General features: G+C 40.5%; 1 protein-coding gene across 14 annotated transcripts in view; it reads right to left on the bottom strand.

Annotated features, from left to right (window-relative positions):
- Positions 1-22,433, bottom strand: part of LOC139745942 (protein lap4-like) — a 556,451-nt gene that overhangs the window by 531,970 nt on the left and 2,048 nt on the right. For all 14 annotated transcript variants that reach the window (XM_071656641.1, XM_071656649.1, XM_071656646.1 and 11 more), the window contains exon 2: positions 9,508-9,625. In XM_071656641.1, the coding sequence (XP_071512742.1) occupies positions 9,508-9,625 (118 nt within the window). The remainder of the gene's footprint in view (positions 1-9,507; positions 9,626-22,433) is intronic.

The raw sequence follows: 22,433 nt of genomic DNA, 5'->3' as shown, positions 1-22,433 counted from the left end.
ACTATATAAAGGAAAAGAAATAAGGGTACCGCAACAAACTGGAACAATGCTGGTATTTCTACCGGACTTATCTCGAAACCTTTATCTATGACTGATATCAAAAGCCAACTGTTATCCTCGACATTAATAAATAACCCAGGAGCACCGCCTCTACCGCGGGACTTGTTCGACCAACGGTACCATGAAATCTCTCCGTTGCAGTAAACAGATCCACCCCACTACCGTTAAGGTCATAACTCCCTCTTCCCGCCCTGCATGTGAAGGCCCTGCGCCGTGACCGAGACTTAACTACCAGTTGATGCAACGCCTTTCGAGACAGCTGACGCAAACGACCAGATCCCACCACATTTTCCGGGAAGACTGGATGGTTTCCAAGGAAGTGAGCAGCCCGAGATGCAACCATGACCACCACAGAAAATGGGAGTGCTGCACCTACCATCACTACCACCACACCAGAGGGAGTGGTGCCGATAACCTTTCGTATCAGCGATGATAGCGGTTATCTCCTCGGTACCCGACCCGACCACACCAGGATGTAGTTACAAGCTGTAGGGTTGGCTGGCTGTCCATGTCATGATCAGCCACCAAACGTCTGGGGAGTCTTAATGATCGGTTTTTCTCCGTAAATGAATACAGGACATAAACACCATCTTGCCCCCCAGTAGAGGAATGCATTACGGCCAACGAGTGCCTTCATCACGCACGAATATCACCGAACAGTGTGCGCCAAGACGCTGAGCAACATAATAGCCAACAGGTTACAGAGACGATGAGAAAAAAGAAAAAAAAAATCACATGACCTTATGGATACCCCTAAGGTAATCGTGGGGGCTCTCCTACTTCCACAGCTCGGGCATGGGAACAAAATACATGGTTGTTCTACCGATCGGTAAGGCTATTGGGAGCAACGGCCTGAAGATGGTTTACGACGTAATGCTCTCCACAATTCGCATGGCCTGATACACTCTCTTGATATTTGTCCTTCAAATTCTCGAACTCCACCAAAGGGTGGAACATAAAGTGTCCCTGTAGTTGTGAGCAAATGTGCGAACACTTCTGGGTGTAGGATGATCAGTTATCCTTCACAGGACTCATAGAACAAATTTTGTTTTTCGGTGTGTGATACATTACAGTCCGCCATGCCTGTCATGCCAACAGATACCAATTTCTATGTTTAGACACAAAAAGAGAACAGGAACAAAAATGGCGGGCTGGAAGGGGCACAAAACAATAGCACTCCTCAAGTCACTAATACTCTCATGAAGAATACTGCTGTGTACTTAACATCATCCATCAGGCAGGCGACACAGCAAAGTTAAAGCGTATGCAAAAGATCTTTCGAGGACTCATGCATATGAACGGCAGAGAACTACTGAAATCGAAGAAGCCGTGCTCTGCAGTGCAGGCGGGAGAAGTATACCGCCATCTTACTCTTGAGAAAATCCTGGAAGGCATGATCCTAAACCTATACACAGTTAAAAGAAGGTTCCAATTAGCACGAAATGCATCACCAATGAAATCAAGAGCAGTACACACAAGAAGACACTCTGAATATCCGAGGCCATACAGAATGTTGAACCCGATGCCTGCAACTACCACGAACACTAAGGGGTGTATAGCCGAGACATCTACGGAAGCCCACGGTGATCACTTACCAAGTGTACCGAACCAGCCAATCTGTGCTATGGTCACGGCAGCAGCTCTGCAACATGGACTCAACCCGAACTGGAGGAGGAAGAAGACCTCCGATGCCAACGCAAGGCAAACTGGAAACTATTCCTTCAAACTATTCCTTCCTGATTTCCAGGAGCACACTGTAATACACATATCCCGGACCGTCTGCCCCCCCCCCCCCAAAAAAAAAAATACTTCTCATAGTTCTGATTTCCCCCTGGTTAATGCGTGCTGAGAATCACTTGCACATTTTCTAGCGCGACCATCCGCGAAGGGTAATGTTATTACCCCACCAGCATTCTAATCTAGCGAGTATAATTGTTTTGGAGATCCATCGTCACTGGCTCTGCTTCTATCAACCTGGAACCCTGCAAAAGCCAAACAATAAAAGCCAGACAATTTTGCTCTGCTACGAGAGCTGCTGAAGATATGACCACATGACCGACCTAACAAATCTTCCATAACAAAACAATGTTTGTCTGCATCCCGGATTTTGGGAGGATACATTTCAATTTCCCCTAAAACGCGATGGTTTGCGACTTAACTCTATTAAGCAACGGGGCCCAAGACGTCCACACCTTACCAGCATGGGAGGCACAGTAGAGAAATTCATGAGAGCATTAGACAAGTGCCTACAAAGTGTACCATACCAGTCAGGCTGTGGGGGCTATGTGGGCCTGCGGGCTGCGGCTCCCAACAGCATGGTCGACCAACTACATACTGCCTGGGCTGTGAGGATGAAGATCCCCTCGAGGACTGACTGACCCAGTTATTACATGTTTTTCAGTGAACCAACGAAAGACCTGAGATGTCCACATATTCTCCTAGTATATTCTAGATACGATCATTTTGTTTCTGGCATCACCATCAACAAATGACACGAAACTGTGGTTTGTGTTTTCACCTACGTCAGATAAAACAATCAAAACCCTTTACAATATGGAATAGTAGGAAAATTTTGGAAAAAAAAAAATCTCCCACGCATTAGCCGGCAAGCCATGTTACATTTAGAAAAAAAAAACCAATTTGAGTCATTCATGGGAAATTCATTCATAAAAAATTACACAGTTCATGAATCAATGATCCCGATTTAACCTTTTGAATGCGACAGCTCGATCCCCGGGATGACGGCCCGGCCTTCGACCTGGTTCTTATGGGTCAGGTTAAAGGGCACGTCACCATGCACAAGGGTCGAATCGTTGAGGTCAAGGTTCACGGCGTCGTGCTTAATGGCCATGTCACACTGTTCAAGAAAGTAATACCACGACAGACACCACAAAACCTTAAGGAAGAGTTGAACTTTCAAAACCACCTAATGATGTACCGTAGTAAAAGCCTGCGTTATTATGACTGAAGACTTTTACCTGGCAACTGCATTAATCTATAAACCAACATATATATATACGCAACCAAACGAATTCTTAGGCTGAAGATACGCAGCCCCTTTCCTCGAACCTCTTGGGTGGAACTCCAGCCCGAAATAAAACCTTTCTTGGGAGTTTCACCCAACCACACCTCATGCGGAAATAGTTGGGGAAACTGTTATACCAATGAACCCTCCCGGTAGCAGTACCAACAGATGCACAACACGAACACTCTTCATCAGCACAATCGATCAACAGGAGGTCACATATGCTGAGCAAACCATGCATGGTGGCAGACTCATCTTGCACACCTGAAGGAGTTTTTTATATCTTTAGATTGGTGATTTATACCTTGATGCTGACGGCCTTAATAACACTGGCAGGTGTGGTTCCACAACGAGAGGGGAATGTCTGGAGTAAATCATCACTCGGTACTTTTGAGGGTAATCAGAATAAGCAGTGATGAGAACTTGGAAGAGGCGAACAGATATATATCATCAAGGCTTTCAAAAAGTTGTGTTATCCTGAAGGTCTGTTATTCACCTCAAGAAGATGGCCAAAAACATAATGGAAGCACAGAGGGAAAGCTGAAAGAAATACAGTAGAAAATTGAGAGGTACAGAACACCCCCCGAGCCAAGGAAAGGCTAAAACAGACACTTACAAAAGACGGGAACAAACGTTGCTCTTCGTCACGGATGAAGAGAAGTGATGTACAGAAAAAGTATCAACGAGAATGACGATGTAAACGGAATGCCATGTAGTGGATGTCCAGTCATGTGCTATTCACTAAGAGTTCATCAAGTATTTACCAGGGGAAACAGGGAGTGGTGTGGCAAAATGGACAAGCGAACATAAGGCTAACATACGTCCTCCCAGGATGTCGAATGCGTTTGTTGTCCACAAAAACAGGTACAGACAACTATCAAGGTGGCATGAGGCTAAAATAATGCATAAAGGACTAGGCAAGCAAGCGAGAAAAGCCTTAGAAGTTACCCACCTATGCGCAGAAGTGATCAACAATCGTAAGTGCTTTTCACACTGGACTGCTCAGCGGCAAAGCTGGTGGTCACACAACATAAAGAGTGCGGCCGAGGGTATGGGACGTGGTGAGGCGCCCTGTGAAAAGGATTCCTTTGCGGAGACATACAGACTTACATCTTTATATCTCACTTGGTTCCGCTGAACAAGACTTCGCCGTAAGCCAAGGCGTTAGAATAAAACTCAAAAGCTCTCGCCTCTGTCTATTCACCATCGTAATCCAAAAGTCTTCATTATATATAGGAAAAAACAAAGGCCACATTCGTTCACACTCAGTCTCTAGCTGTCATGTGTAATGCACCGAAACCACAGCTACCTTTCCACATCCAGGCCTCATAAAACTTTCCATGGTTTACCTCAGACGCTTAACATGACATGGTTCGATCCCTTGACAGCACGTCGACCCTGGTATACCACATCCTTCCAATTCACTCTATTTCTTGTACGCCTTTCACCTTCCTGTATGTTCAGGCCCCGATCGCTCAAAATGTTTTTCACTCCACCCTACCACCTCCAATTTGGTCTCTCACTTCTCCTCGTTCCCTCCACCTCTGACACATATATCCTCTTTGTTAATCTTTTCTCACTCACTCACTCCATGTGACCAAACCATTTCAATACACTCTCTTCTACTCTCTCAACTACACTCTTTTTATTACCACATATCTATCTTACCCTTTCGTTACTTACCCACTCACCACATATTGTCCTCAAACATTTCATTTCCAACACATCCACTCTCCTCCGCACAACCCTATCTACAGCCCATGCCTCGCAACCATATAACATTGTTGGAACCAATATTCCTTCAAACATGCCCATTTTTGCTCTACGAGATAACGCTCTTGCTTTCCACATTCTTCAACGCTCCCAGAACCTTCGCCCCCTCCCCCACCCTGTGACTCACTTCCGCTTCCATGGTTCCATCCGCTGCTAATTCCAATCCCAGATATCTAAAACATTTCACTTCCTCCAGTTTTTTTCCATTCAAACTTACCTCCCAACTGACTTGTCCCTCAACCCTACTGAACCTAATAACCTTGCTCTCATTCACATTTACTTTCAGCTTTCTTCTTTCACACACTTTACCAAACTCATTCACCAGGTTCTGCAGTTTCTCACCCGAATCAGCCACCAGCGGTGTATCATCAGTGAACAACTGACTCACTTCCCATGCCCTTTCATCCACAACAGACTGCATACTTGCTCCTCTCTCCAAAACTCTTGCATTCACCTCCCAAACAACCCCATCTTACACCTTACAACCGTGGAGACATCACGCACCCCTGCCGCAAACCGACATTCACAAGGTACCAATCACTTTCCTCTCTTCCTACTCGTACACATGCTTTACATCCTCGATAAAAACTTTTCACTGCTTCTAGCAACTTACCTCCCACACCATATACTCTTAATACCTTCCACAGAGCATCTCTATCAACTCTTATCATATGCCTTCTCCAAATCCATTTGCTTTTCTAAGTATTTCTCACATACATTCTTCAAAGCAAACACCTGATCCACACATCCTCTACCACTTCTGAAACCACACTGCTCTTCCCCAGTCTGATGCTCTGTACATGCCATCACCCTCTCATATATATATATATATATATATATATATATATATATATATATATATATATATATATATATATATGCAGCATGACAATAAGAATACCACAGCAGCTACCAGCCTAAAACTCAGATCTTCGCATAGTAATTTAATCATGGCTTTTCTCGCACATCACCAGCCATCAGGCACGTCATACTCCAGCTTCGTCAGTACTCTGGCCTTCTCCTCCTCCTCCCACGCCATGACGTCAGAGCGCGCCAGCTGCCCTTCCCAGCAATCCCAGACGCTCCGTATGATCCCAATGGCTTCGTCTCGTCCACCAGCACCTGGGGGAGGGGGCATTCCCGGACCCCACTAGAGCGAAGTACCCTCGCCATCACCAGGGAAGAACCCCCATCCCCTCAACCCCCACCACCTCTTACCTCTCCCCCCAAACAAGTTCCTGTGCAGATCCCCCCACCCATCTTACCCTCAGGCTAAACTTGCTCCACCAGGAACCGTCTGTGCAACCGGCGTGGCATGTGTTGTTGAGTGCAACAATACGCAGGGAGCAGCCAGGTCTCGGTGCACGGGGCACACTTGCAGGACCATTTAAACCGTGAGCCACACGTGGGTCAACTTTCTCCTCGTGTATCAGCGGAAGTGGGCCACACACTCCCACACTTTTCCCTTAAGATTACTACTTGCGTGTTGCCCCGTCCTCTAACCTTGTATGGACCGTGATGTTCTTCGTCTCCATTGCAGGAGCAGCCGTATGAACAATGACACCAAGCGCATGGTCGTAGAATTATCTTGAACATCTTGAAGGTGTTCAAGATATTCGACTTGTGGTTTATAACCCGTTCGCCGTCGTGACCTCGGCAGTCGATTGGTTTAAATACCGAATAACCAAGCCAGTAAGTCACCATACGGTATAGCCTCGACATTACCCACGCATGTATTGCTGCGCTCCCTTCTGTTCAACTCCAGTGATTCCACCTTCGTGACAAGCTGCCCTCTTGTCATACACGCCACGCTGCCGCAATCATCAGACACCTGCCAGGCGTATACATCAGGGAGATGCCACGGTTTAAAAACACCACTGTTCCCAGGAACATAGTCTCGTACTGAAGACCAATGCGGTCAGGAATATACAAAGACGAGCACACAAAAGGAAAAGCTTCCAAAGATGAAGAAGCAGAGACAACATAAGTATAATGCAGCAAGAGCAGAAAAAACATACACGTCCACCAAGGGAAGGAATGGAACGGAAACGAACAGTTACATGAAGCGGGGGAGGGAAGGGGGGTGTTCATAAAAAAAAAAAAAAAATAAAAGACTCCGGTATATCAGCCAAGGCAAAATTATTACGAGAAAAACGACCATTTATATACGTTTGTAAAAAGTACCCTCAGCCTGACTTGTTCCAGGCATCTCAACTTCCTTCAAACTACATTCATGACACAAGCCACACAATGACTACTGCAATTTACGTTTTGATTCGCTTTCAATACTGGAGGTCTGAACTTTCGAGTAATCCCAACTTTCACTTAAAAACTTTAATAAACAGTTACTAAAGGATTTTCAAATGAACACGACATGGACGAAAATTTCCTGAGAATTCTCGGCTGACCCGTGCTTCTATCGCTGTTAGAAATAGTTATATTTCAGAGGTCATTCGGCGCAATGCCCGACCAATTTTTGGTGCTTCGTTGTCTCATTTCACCACCATTACAACCGTATCAATTAGGGTGTTTTAAGGCAAGAGTCTTTAATTACAGAGGCAGAAGAAACCTCACAATGGATCAGATCCCAATAACAGTCATGAGGCACAGGACTGTATTTGGACTGCAAAAGCTCCTGATCTGTGTACATGAATTGCTCAAACGACTCGAACACTCTCTGAGCATATCAGTGTATGATGCAAGACTAATGACAGCAATAATGCTGAGGACTGTTGTGTTAAGTGAGATACCATGACAGCTCCTGCATGGGTAACTATATTCGCAAACTTTCGCAATTAAAGGTAACAAGTCTCCCTCCGCCCTATCACTTATCTCTATGTTCAGTACTAAGAAACACGTAAACTCAAAAAAAGAAAAAAAAATCGTTATAATTTCAGTAGTCATCTTTACGTCATCCTTACTGGTTAGGTCAAAGGACATTCCTATCATATCTTCATCTTTACTTTACCCTCGACACCAATGGCCTTTGACCTGACCCCTGGGGGTAGCACATGAGTTCGACCCTTAAAAAATATTTACTTCACATATTATACACAAACTAGAAGATGCATCATTAGTTTGGGCACCTAATTTGAAAACATGCTATAATACATCCAACAGTACATCAAATAGTACATATTCCAATGTACCTTTAGTACATGAGCTAAGCTAACTAGATGGCAGCCTCAGCTTGTCATCCACTGAAAGTGGGATCCTCAACAGAAGACATACCAACTTTGAAGAGGAACAATCAATCTAATGATCTCCATGCTGAGAAGGTCTTCGAAATGACGAGGAAAAGAAATTAGCAAAGTAAACAATCAGTTCCAAAACAATGTACTATAGTCGAATGGATCAAGCTAAGAGAAGGCACAGTATGTGTAAGAAACTCGAAAAACTTCAAGAAAATGTGTGACTAGAGAGGAGAGATTTGGGCCCTAACATAGTGAGAATCTCCCCGTATGACAAAATGAAAAAAATATTAAGACACTTATAAAAGGACATCAGTCTAAATTAATCATGGTGCAGGGATAAAGTCTTTTGGTGCAGGAATAAAGTCTTCATCCAGAGAGAACATTAGGTTACAGGACGTGAGGCCAAGGGCGAAAGACACTCGAAATAACAAAGCCGTCATGCCAAGTTATCTCTTATATCGCAATCTGAAGGTAACGTGTTATCACAATCTCCGTGCATCAACTCTGAACTGCGCAGCCAGTACCTGCATAATGAGCGATGGGTATCATAGCCACTGACTGGTTCGTACCAAGAGACCAACCTAAGCATGTCACCAAGTCATACTGTACTGCTTGGGTAAAACATAATGCATTACGCAATTCATAAGCATTACCTTTACGGCCGGCTAAACATTAACAGGATTCCGTCCTCGTTAAAAACTACTACTCCAACTCAACTACAAAAATTATGCAATACTCCATCTCATATCAAATTCATAAACATGTTATAAATATGTATTCAAAAGTTGTTTTTTTTCGCAAGAAAAGTGTTTTGTCACTTAAGACGGATACAGTCGAAAAGAATGAGGTAAATAACAGTAAAATAAAAGGTATACTGCCCGAGGAGAATTAACTCATGAACCAAGAGTAGCACTGCATGCTAAGGAGGCCCAGACATGCTAGTTGGAATGAACCAAGATACCAGCTTCACTTAAGTAAAGTGAAACACTACATTAGGGATTCTAAACAACCTGCTAACGCACTACCACAGAAAAACAATGCGTTGTCTCAAGCGTTTCCTGTAAAAACCCATGTCAACATTATTCACAAAACTTTCCACTGAAGAGCATATACTAAAACAGTTCGAGAGAAAAACCCTCATTTTAAAGCGATCGCTCATCTTCTTAAGTGTCTAAAATGTCAATCTTTATAACAATAAATCACGGTACAGTACCAGAGATACTACCTAATCAACACTACTGTGAGTACATTTGCATATGCAGGAAGCTGAAAGAAACGAGTTAAAAAGATGACATGCGTCTCCATCTTACCTGACAGACAGAACACAGAGAACACTACAGCAGTTTCATTCATTATCTGACAAGAATGTCCGAAAAAATGGAGGGAGGGGGTACCACAGACCGTGGATTACCAATATTAAGCAGTTATTATAACACAGTAAAAGTTGACACTCACCATTTCTAGAGACGTCCAATTCCACGAGGTTCTCGAAATTCTGAATATCTGGAGGAAGCCTCGAAATTTCATTGTCACTGAGGCCCAAGCGGCGCAACTTATGTAGTCTGAAGAAGTTCTGAAATTCAGGAGAAACATGCCTCAGATTAATTAATGGCAATTATGTGCTTTTTCGTCTAACTTTAAATACATATGGAAAACATGTCGCTTCGAATGTGCCTTTGAAAAACCCACAGAATAAAGAAAACAAATATTCACTGTGATCTTAAATGGTAGCCTGATGCCATCACCAAACTCAGTGCTGTATGTGGAAGTCAAAAGAAAATAGTTGGGAGCAGTTTGTAAACACTCCCACCTTCGGAGTGTTTACAAAATGTTAGTTATGGGACAATAGCACTTTTAAATGACCATACATACCGGCGTTTTCTTAGACCCCTGCACCCCCATGAAACGTTCTTGACCTTCCCCCCTCCCTCATGTTAGAATGTGTCTAGCTGTCCTACTAAGCTACCGCCAGCAATTGCCTTCCTCTCAGTATTGTAAGTGTAAAGGATATATCATCTGTCTATAATGAACAATACTGATATCGATATATGTATTCCTTCAGTTTTCACATAAGACCAATTTGTCCTTTTGTCAAAACCTTAAGATATATATATATATATATATATATATATATATATATATATATATATATATATATATACTGCGGTAAATAATAATTAGGCGCTACCGGGCTCCGTGTACAAGTGTTCACAGCGGTCGATATATGGCCTTGGGTGAAGCTAAATATATCATCGTCAGGGACAGGTAGGAGTATATACAGTTTCGTCGATGACCTCGTTCTTAAAAGAAGCCATCGTTCCCCTGCTCCTCCATGAGTCATACCCAGGCATTTTGCAGTCACACTTTTTTTCACTACAGGGAGATGATGGATCCTCCATCATCTTCCACCCGTTAACGCAAGAGGGTAGCATTAACTCTTAACCCTAAACCATAAGTATACCTCTGCACTCAGTGGTACCATCTCCAATACAAATCACTGATTAGAGAAGACACAAACCATTCAAACAGCAACTTCCAAAACCTTATCACAAACCCTCCTCACCTCAAGCACAAGCTCCCAACAATCATCACAGAACTCTCTCTCTCTCTCTCTCTCTCTCTCTCTCTCTCTCTCTCTCTCTCTCTCTCTCTCTCTCCCCACAAACAAACCATTCTACTCTACGAAATCCCAGCGACAAATCAAATATCTTATAACAACGCCAATGGGATCATAGAAACAAATACAACTATTCAATCAACTCGGAGAATACAACATTCACACAGTCTTCATCCAAGAAATCAGACTCACCAAGATCAACCCTCCCATATTTCTAATATTTAACAACTGTAAGAAACGAGACAACAACGACGAGGAGGATTGGTAATATATGCCCACCAGTAACATCGCAAGAGCTCACCGATAACAACACCCCAAGAAATGCAATCCATAAAACTTTACAGTAACAACTAAAACATGTACATCTACACGCCTCCCTCACAACATACACTCCCAAGCTGCAGATCCTCATCAGCATACCAAATATATATCTCGGTGGAGATTTCAATGCCCACCACTCCGCTTGGCTTAACACTGACACCTATGATCCTCAGGACCACATAACCCCTACAGCCTGGCTGGTCGGGTACAATTTGAAAATACTTGTCAAATGCACCCTTGAATTACTTTATCGTACATCCCATCCCAGAAATTATCTACTCATAAACCAAGGGAAACATCTCAATATCTTCAATCTATGCAACCAGCCAATCAGACTCCCAGACCACCACCTCCAGCAGTCGACCTTGCCAGACATCACATTTTGTTCCTCAATTCACAGGACCAACTGGAGATCGCTACAAGAACTATGCTCTAACCTCTTGCCCATCCTGATAACGTTCCTTCTAGCCCACATGTTACATACCTAATAAATCAAAGAAGCCAGCACAGACACAATCCCTCACCACCAACAGAAATAAGAGAATACATGAAAATTCTAAATAAAACTATCATTAACCTAATCACAGAACGACAAACTCAAAACTGCCACTCCTTCCTCGACACAGAGAATCACATGTCCCATAGCAACCAACTCTAGGGCAAAAAGAAATTCCACTCTTACCTCAGCAGTCCAGCCCCTATCCAAGAAGCATTCCTGACCCATTCAAGTGAAATTTCTTCCAAAGAACATACATAATCATGCAAAATCTGCAACAAACCAACCACAACCCTAAACAGGAAAGTCATGAAATAAAATCCATCCGGAAAAAAAGTGCTCACCTACTCTTCACTCCCACTGATACAAGCAATGCAATTAAAACCAAGAACTCTCCTGCTACAACCCCTGATAATATATCGAATTCTCACATAATACATTATGGCCCATTTGCAATCCAAACTCTTGCGGATATATTCAACTTCTGACTACATAAAATCCCTAACATCTGGAAACTTGCCAACACAACACCAATCTTAAAATCCCGACCAACCAGAAACCACCTCCCGCACAACATTAGTGGCAATAAAAATCAACAAAGCATTTAAGAGTCTTCCGACATATCCTTCTACAAAAAATATACTTTACACCGCCCTCCAAAACAATGACAAAAAGTTATCCAATTTCATAGCCGGCCACCACGCCCGTCATTCACAAAGGTTTCCCCTCTAAAACAACTTTTACATCGGAGTTCCCTAAAAATTAGTCCTTTCTCCAACTTTCTTCAATCTCCTCCTACACAACCTCCCAGTACCTCGGGCTAACCTCAATTTGAAGGTCCTTTCATATGCAGGCGACCTCAAAATCATATCGCATCACCCTGACACCACAGACGCAACATCAAAATATGCACCCCGTTACACAACTGAAAAAATGGTTCACCAAGAGCTGAATGTCTGCAACTCGACAGGAGTCTTCAATCACTCTTAACATGAATCCAGCTCATCCTCCTGTCACCTTGGATGGACAGTCACTCCCAATGAACAAAACACAAACCATTCCAGGAATCACATACGACACACATGACATTCATTACCCTCACCAACTTAAAAAAAAAAAAAGACAAACTAAAGGCCCGCAGAGCGCTAACTGGCAACTGATTTGGAAAAGAACAAGAAGCCCTCAACATCTACAAACAATGCATCTGCTCCACTTTAAACTGTCTCATCCGTCTGTCTTCCATTCTCAACACCAAAAAAATGCAAAGCACACAAAATAATGTACTCAAGAAAAAAAATCAATGGCTGCCGAGCCACCATGAACACGCAACACGTTCACATTAAAACATCCCAACCGAGTCCCTATGCATCAGCTCGTCACTCAATCTCTGTGACCCAAACCACTCTATAACTAACCATCAAATCCCAAGTGGATATTACTCTCTCTCTCTCTCTCTCTCTCTCTCTCTCTCTCTGTATATATACATATATATATATATATATATATATATATATATATATATATATATATATATATATATATATATATATATATATAATTTATATATATATATATATATATATATATATATATATATATATATATATATATATATATTTTAAGAAGGAACAGAGAAGGGGGCCAGGTGAGGATATTCCCTCAAAAGCCCAGTCCTCTGTTCTCAATGCTACCTCGCTAACGCGGGAAACAGCGAATATTTTGAAAAAAAAAAAAAAAAAATATATATATATATATATATATATACATATATATATATATATATATATATATATATATATATATACATATATATATATATATTATTATTATTTATTTATTTATTTTGCTTTGTCGCTGTCTCCGGCGTTTAAGAGGTAGCGCAAGGAAACAGACGAAAGAAATGGCCCAAGCCACCCCCATACACAATGTATCTACATACACGTCCACACACGCAAATATACATACCTATACATCTCAATGTACACATATATATACACACACAGACACATACATATATACCCATGCACACAATTCACACTGTCTGCCTTTATTCATTCCCATCGCCACCTCGCCACATATATATATATATATATATATATATATATATATATATATATATATATATATATATATATATATATATATATTGGATGGAAGGCAGGGCTAACGAACACGTTATACAAGGTCAAAGAACATCCATGTCAACCCAGGGACCACATGCACACAAAGGCCGCATATATAATACAAATAATACAATCACAGGTATTTCTCGGATGTACATGTAGGAATATCCAATAACAACGACTCAGTTAAATAACTCAACCAATTAACAACAGTATGACGAGCAATTGTTTATAAACTAATTTCAGTGAGCAACGTCTAAAACCAAGGTCACAATTAAAAGCACAATTAAAATTTAAACACTTCGAAAATTAGAATCGTCTCTTCCACACAAATTTTCGTGCAATAATTGCAAGACAAACATATGCTATCAACAATCTTAAAGCAAAACATCTCGGACGCACGTCTAGCGTAAACGCCCTCGTGGCAAACGACCATTCACTGCATTAGTAATCACCTGAAGAGTCACTGTGATTACCTAAGTTAACGTTCACGTCCACTCCTTAATATCGGGCTGAGACAGCGAGATCTCCGAACTCGAGTCAATATATCCTAAAAAAGAAAAAGTTCTAGGCACTTTAACACCCCCCCCCCCCCCCGAAAAAAAAATTGGGCCTTGAAATACATTCAGTACAGCATTCTTCGGACGGTCTCCACAATGGAGTCAGTGCTACGAAGCTGAATCCGCCGTGCAAAGGAACCCAGGTGTTGTGACTGTAAACGTGTTTATGATTGTCAGGGTCAGTAAAACAAATTTGGACTAAATTTTTTGAAAACATGCAATAGACCTTCGTTTTACATACACCAATAATAATTCTAAACTTTGTATTTCATTTAAGTGAAAATTTGCACTGCGGGTACAGATCTTAACTTTCCAATAAGAAATTTTATGAAAACTTTTGGGATTATGACGAACCAATTCATATTGCTCGATGGGTCGCGAAATCTGAAGACACCCAGGAAGACTCCACGAGATATCCCTCACCAACACCACTAATTCCCTCCCTGGCTGCCAAACTCGTCCTCACCACCGCCACTCCCTACCTGGCTACCACACCCTTCCTCATCGCCATTAATCCCTCCCTCCCTGGCTGCCACCATCCCCTACCCCCTAAGCCATTACACCATAACACTCAGGTATAACAATCTTTCACCACACCCATGAGACAGTAAACACAAGACAAATCTACGATGTAAATTACACCTGGAAAATCATGCAATGCACGGTTTCTGATTTGCACTTAGAATCAGTGCTCTATTAGTGTGACTGGCATGAAGAATTTAAAACATACTAATGAAATCAAAAGGTGTAGGATGTGTCTTGAAATCTATTCCAAGACAATTATTTTACATTTACTAATGAAGTGATGATTGTAAGCTCTTACACCTAGATGGGCGTTACTTCAAAACAATGAATTTCATCGAATTTCACCAGAACATCTTTTACAGGTGTCATGTGTGATTATTATTTTCAAAACTATTCACAGTTCCCCATGTCAGCACGGAAGTGCAAGGAACAGATGTTCCTGTGCAATGCACCAAAACCACAGCTCCCAATACAAAACCAATATATCTTGGCCTTTTACATAACTAAAATTATGTTGTAATGGTATGCTTGATAAAGATTCCTTCTTCCCATGATGGTATGCAGGACAAACCTTTAACATGAAGTACATGCCTTATATGGCACAGTTATCAATCCATATCTCTGTAGTAGTTAGCAAGTTCATGCCACTGCATGTGCAAACCACTGAGAGGCACATGGAATATATAATCAAATCCTGAAACTCAAAAGTTTACTTTTGACTTGATGATGGCAGTCCAGACTAGCACAAATGGGTGTTGCACCGAAAGACTAAATTATATCCTCTTTATCTGCAATCATCCGATTCATTGCATGGTGTCTGTTTTTTTACCAGTCATAAAAAAATCTACTTTGCCTTAAAATTACAAAGATCTTATACAAATGAAAAAAATCACTTCAAAAGTATATCACTCTAATAACACAGAGAAGCTTTTACTGATGTTTCACCTCACACTCAATGTGCAGGAGGAGGGCATGAGTTGCTACTTTCCATGATTCATTATTTCACTTACAGTGAAAATTTATCACTGGTTGTTATTGTTTCATCAACCATAGTATATATTTTCTTATTATATTCAAAATGATTCATTGACAATTATTTCACATCAAAATTACAAGTTTATAAAATAACTAGCAGCAACAAAAAGGTTCAGTGTTGTTAAGATTCGCAGATGCTAAAAACATTTCACAGCTTCAACTATGTTGGATATAACTATCACATGAAGAAGTTACAGTCAAATGAATTCAATTCTTGGTGTTGAAAATGCCCTCATGGTTTCAATGTCAATGCTTTTGACATTCTGAGAAATGCAAGGACACTTCTTAAGACGAACCATGTTGAGGGTAGGATGTTTCTTGAGATGTAGCAGTCACTGGACTTGATTCAAGCTAATTCTTCAACAGATCATTTCACACTAAACCTACAGCCACTACATATGCTACACTATTTAGTGGAAAAACTCAAAATGGACCCCAATAAATACCTATAAAGTGTAGCAAACCAGCCATGGTGAGGTGGTTACTTTAGCAAATCACCTAAGATTTGCCTTCCATTCCTCCTCTCCCCTGTATTTTTCTTGGCTAGGTTAGTTAATTTTGGTTACACACCTAAATTGCTTAGAAAACTGCTGAGAAAGAGGTAAGGTGGGGGAGGGGGGCACTTAAATACCCAAGGTGCAAAAAGGAGAAACACAACAGCTTGGTCTCACACTGGGTTGTTGTAAAGACCTCCAAAACCACTGTAATGTACAAATAAAGTAGGTAATCATGACTACTCTGAAATGAAGATGAGCCATAATTTCTTTGTGCAAAACGATGGACACTACTGGTCCCAATTCAGACTGGATAAAGGTCCAACAAATGTTCTAAATAACCCACAATGAACCTATGTGAAAAATCTGAGCTAATAAAAACTAGAGTATACTCACAAATGACCACCAAACTTATGGCAACAAGAATTAGCATTAAATAATGCCTTTCTGATTTAAAACTGCTGATACATTGTAAAGTGAATCTAAAAAGTTATATGCTTACTCTGTTGAACACAAGTTACTAGTTATTCTTAAAGTAAGAATAAAATCCCCAGGAGACTTCACATTAAAATTCCTAAGTATTAGGTATGTAAGCATAACTTCTTATTCAGTAGGAATGTTCCTAAGAAATAGATTATTATCACCCTTGACTCAGATTCCAGTAACATGAGCAATTAAGTCTTCACAAATATTCACAGTACTGTACTTGGTAAAAACTTTTATTGCCTTAATCACAAGATTATCCTCTTTAAGCATACTAATATTTGTTTTGGTTAGCTGTGGTTTGATTTGGGTAAAGTTGAAGCTAAAACAGCCAGTTCCTTAGAGCCAATTTCCAAAGCTGGGCATCTAACCTTATACAATTCTTGCATAATCTCATTCCATAACGTGCCTATCCTAATGCATGCAGATGCATAACCTTACTTCATCTTCCCATCAGGGCAAATGCCATAATCTATATTTGTCACCAATCACCAGAGTTGCTAAGATCAACAAGATTTCAAATGAATCTGATAGGACAGCACATCTAGCTGAAGAAAATGGTCCTGATGATGATATTTAGCCTTATTTAGAAAATATGTCATTCTGCTCCCAATTCATCCCCAGGTGACATTAAAGAAGGGATTATGACAACCTAATCAGCAGAGTTGTGTAGTTAGCCACAGCCTCAAACAGCTAGACAGAATAGGAGCAACAAATCAGCCTCACCCCACACCAATCTAGTGATGAGCCTCCAAAACTATCTTACGATTGTAGGTATGGGACCATGACTCTTGCTGTCAGGATATGGGTAAATTACATGCACTACGTGGGCGCTCAGTGCCTAAATATGCAGAGGGGTGAAAAGCATGCATGGTATACAGTGAACTGGAGCGATATAGAATACAGTGGGCAACATACTGTCAATGGACTGAACCAGGGCATCTGAAGCAGCAGAGGGAAACCACAGAAAGGCCTGTGGGGTCTGGTTGTGCACTGCACATGACAGCTAAACAATGAATAAGAGCAAATAAAGCCTTTCCTTCATTTGTTCCTGGTGCTTCTTCACTAAAAAAGTAATAGCAAACAAGTATGAAGAAATATACTATAGTTACACAACTGCATTTTGGTAGAAACATAGTAACCTATGGCACCAGCTCTTCTCCCAAATCTGCATTATATGGTGGTCCAGTCCAGTCCTGTCAAAACGTTAGCTCAAGTTATAATGAATGTCTTACCTGCAGAGATGCCACATTAAAAGATACTGAAAGTGAGAGATCTAGTGGAATGGACCATGTGACAACCTTAAGCCAAATTCAAATACCTTTTCGGTACAGCTGAATGCCGGAATGAGTGGACAAAGATCTACCCCTTTATATCATGTCTCACAAAGGACCAATAAAGTTAAGGTATGGCTACTCAAGTTTTCTTTAGTTGTTTGCCCAGTACTGAGTAAGTATATGGAGCTCACTCATGACACTGCAACATACAGCAATGTAAATTTACATCAACTGAGTGGTATGTACTTAAACCATGCTTTTCAGATGTAATATGTAGTCATCAGGGGAAAGGGGATGCTGAAGAGCATGCACTGGCTTGCAACAATCACAAATTAAGGTACAATGTACTGACTTAAGACAATATGCTTCACCTTACAACATACTGGGAATTATCTTAATGTCTGTAAGAATATTTTCTATGAACAATAAAGTACATCACCATAACTTGAGGTATCTGTGTACTTATCATGTATATCTTAATTGTCATAACAAAATACCACTCAGTTTCTAACCGATCCAACTGGCAAAATGTTTGTTTACTATTTACCTTATCCACAGTAAGTAAAGGAAGTTCAATAAGCATGGAAGTCCAACAGATGGAAAAACTGCTGAATCAGATGATTCAAGGAGTGATGTAGACAAGCCCACAAACCTTCCCTCACCCTATCAGGTGCCCTTCTTCTACCTTTATTCCCATATCATCTGCATTACCTGTGATGTGGCAACATTTGTTGAATGAGATAATTCAGAGAGTGATGTAGATAACCAAAGTGCTCCTCCCTCTTCCACCTACTAACCCTCTTTCCACCGCAGTTGCATCAAAAGCTTTCATCATCACGTTTCATGTACAAGTTAGTTTTCATTACCCTTCATCTAAACTACATCATGACACTGTGTACAAGGCTGTACTGTATATGACTGGTAAGCTGTTTCAGGTACAGTATAATCTAACTATAAGGGTTGGTTACACTGGGAAAATGTTTGGCCAGGAAATGAATCCCCCTTAGATCATGGTTTTCAATGGTTTAACTTGCGATTGCTTATCCAGGAATGTAACTAATCATAAGCTGAGACCCTCCATGTATTAAACCTAGTTATCTTTTAGTGTATCTCTTCATAACCTACAGCAACATCTAGTTAAAAATTCCACTGACAATTCATATGAATAATCAAGTTTTGCATTCAAAATCACATACTGGAGTACTCCATCACATCTCTTTTCAGCCTACAATATGCCACTTAAGGGTTGTGCTAAGTCTCACACTAATACTGATGTTACTTATATCAACTGATCTCATATGGCAGAACTTAATTCCATATACAACACCAAAAGTAAATCACTTCAACTTAGGTTTCTTGGGTGGGATTGCCTTCCTTTTCACAAAAATTAGGTTTCTGGGCTGGGATTGCCTTTCTCTTTCATATACGGAATACAGCACATTATGTTTATTTTCAAAACCCAACTCATCATCAACCCAAGAAACCTATCCTAATACAACCTAGCCCCTACATTCTTCAAAGTGATCACTACACATGGGAAAAAATGCTGTTTAACAGATCCACTGGTATGATTTTCATCTACAGTAATGACAGAATCATTGCACTTGTAAAGTAAAATAAGAATTTATGATGCCAGGTTCCAAGCTAGAGACATGTACTCCAAAATCAATATTGAGGACACAAGAGAAATGTCTGGTAAATGTTCATTCTAGTTACAAAACATTGAGCAATTCTGTCGAGCAATACCAGTACTAGTGTAACCATTAGAAAATATAACAGCAGCAGAGTATGAATCTGAACATCATATTCTATTGAATGATATTAAATGAGGCAATCATATAATACTAGATTTTGTCTAGGAATGACTTCTTTCTAGGCATTATTGAGAGGGGCAGGAGTTGGGGGATGGAAATCCTTTCTTGTGATACCTTCCAAATGAAGGAACAAAGGAAGGAGTCAAATGAGAATTTTTTCCCTCTAAGGAATTTCTTGATGCTACCTTGCTCATGCAAAATAGAGTAAATATGTCTTGAGTGAAAAAGTAACCTTGTTCTAACCAAAAATATAAACAGTAATACAAAATAAGAATAGTAATACAAGAGCTTTTAATAAAAAAAAATTTACCTACTCCCTACAACACACTTCCTGAAATCAAAAAAATAATGACATCTTCATTAATACTTTATAGAAGTGTCTCGGTTGTGTAATATTTTTCAAGTATTGATGTTAGGTTCCAAGTAATGACTATGGATAAGATCTGGGATCATTACTTAGCTGGGAATTTAAACAAGGGTATGAAGGTTTAGATTCATAATAGTGGCATAGCACACTGAACTACATATTACTATGAGAATGGTAAGACACAATGAAAGGGATTCGCTGCTCCATTCACCTGAAAATGAACCTTACAGCTCTGCTCCTGTTGTCACATTATGAATAAAACTTTCCATTTCTTTAAAATCCCAGCCAGTATTTGCTTCTATCAAGTGTCCCAAGCAGGATAAAATATCTTGCATCTCAGTCACTCATAGGATATCAAAGAATGTGTATACTGTATACAACATTATGGTGAAAAGCCAGATATTGGCACTCTGCTGTTGTTAGGTCAAGAATAAAAGAAAAAAATTCTGAGGCATGTGTTATTTTTGGGGCATATTATTCCATTTCTTTATTCACAAAATTTCATATAAGTAACATATAAACATGTAAAACACCATGTACTATATGTAAAGAAGTGCCATATGTAAAATATTAGTTATAATGCCTTCAAAAATCATTAACTGTGTAAAGTGGTTATGTGTATACTGCAAGCAGTGAAGCTAGGAAAAAAGTATCATATATGCTGAAACTTTGTTCTAATGGACTTTGGTGTTTTCAAACTCTGCCTGCATGAGGTTACATCATAAGTGAAAAAACACTTAATTGGAGTCCTTCCCTTCAAATAGATGTAGCACATCCTTGAGCTGCATATTTTCAGGAAAGGAGGTTCCTAGGTGATACCAGCAGTGCTGGGGCAATCATAAACACAGACTTCACTGCCCACCCATCTGAGATAAGGATGAGCTTAGTCAATACATAAAATCACTGCCTAAGCTCTCATGCAAGTGCCATGGTTTTTGTGGTAGAGGCCTGTCTTTTCATATTACATTATGGAAGATATGTTCATCAGTGGTGCTTGTACTACGATATCTAAGCAATCCCTCACAACTGCTAAAAAACTGAAATGTAAAGTATTATGAGCATGGGGAGAGTAGTCTGTGCCTTATGCAAGCCAAATTTCTGTTCAGGTGATCCCCTTAACTAAAGATTCACCCTTGAAGTTATTTTCAATTGATTCAGATTAGTCTGTGTTACTCCCTGAACACCTCCAGCTTCTGGGAAGTGATGTACAACATAAATAATCACAGAACAGTAAGTTTACAGAAAATATCAAAACTGTGTATTTCAATGCCCTTGGGAAATACTGGGATGTGCCTAGTAACAGAATTTGACTCCTTACAGATTGACTTCACAGTGTTACACAGACAAGGTACATCCACACCACCAGCAGAGGTACTCACCATTCTTAACCAACAGAGGAAATTATACCAATATTCTTTTTAATGATTCTTAACTGAAGTACATCATACATTACAAATTCTGTTAGAAACATGATGGTTTTCAATTTGCACATAAGGGGATGTATCATGGTGGCAATATTACTTTTTTATTTTTTTTTTTTTTTGCCGCTGTCTCCCGCGTTTGCGAGGTAGCGCAAGGAAACAGACGAAAGAAATGGCCCAACTCACCCCCATACACATGTATATACATACGTCCACACACGCAAATGTACATACCTACACAGCTTTCCATGGTTTACCCCAGACGCTTCACATGCCCTGATTCAATCCACTGACAGCACGTCAACCCCGGTATACCACATCGTTCCAATTCACTCTATTCCTTGCCCTCCTTTCACCCTCCTGCATGTTCAGGCCCCGATCACACAAAATCTTTTTCACTCCATCTTTCCACCTCCAATTTGGTCTCCCTCTTCTCCTCGTTCCCTCCACCTCCGACACATATATCCTCTTGGTCAATCTTTCCTCACTCATTCTCTCCATGTGCCCAAACCATTTCAAAACACCCTCTTCTGCTCTCTCAACCACGCTCTTTTTATTTCCACACATCTCTCTTACCCTTACGTTACTTACTCGATCAAACTTTTTTTATGTTTATGTAAAAATATGTTGAAAGTATACTTGTAAAAAAAAAAAATCCATGACCAACTAACCCCCCTTGCATCTGAGATTTACCTCATCTAACTGTACAATATTCTACTTGATTCATCTGTTACATCCATGGTGGAGCATCACACAGTTGCTACTGAATGTAAACAAATAGACAAAAGAGCACAGTCACTTGACTGATATTCAGCAGCAAACCAAATCAGCACTGGTATTATTCTACA

The sequence above is a fragment of the Panulirus ornatus genome, chromosome 63 (genome assembly GCF_036320965.1).
Source record: "Panulirus ornatus isolate Po-2019 chromosome 63, ASM3632096v1, whole genome shotgun sequence".
NCBI classification, from domain to species: domain Eukaryota; kingdom Metazoa; phylum Arthropoda; class Malacostraca; order Decapoda; family Palinuridae; genus Panulirus; species Panulirus ornatus.
This window is presented reverse-complemented; position numbering and strand designations above follow the sequence as displayed.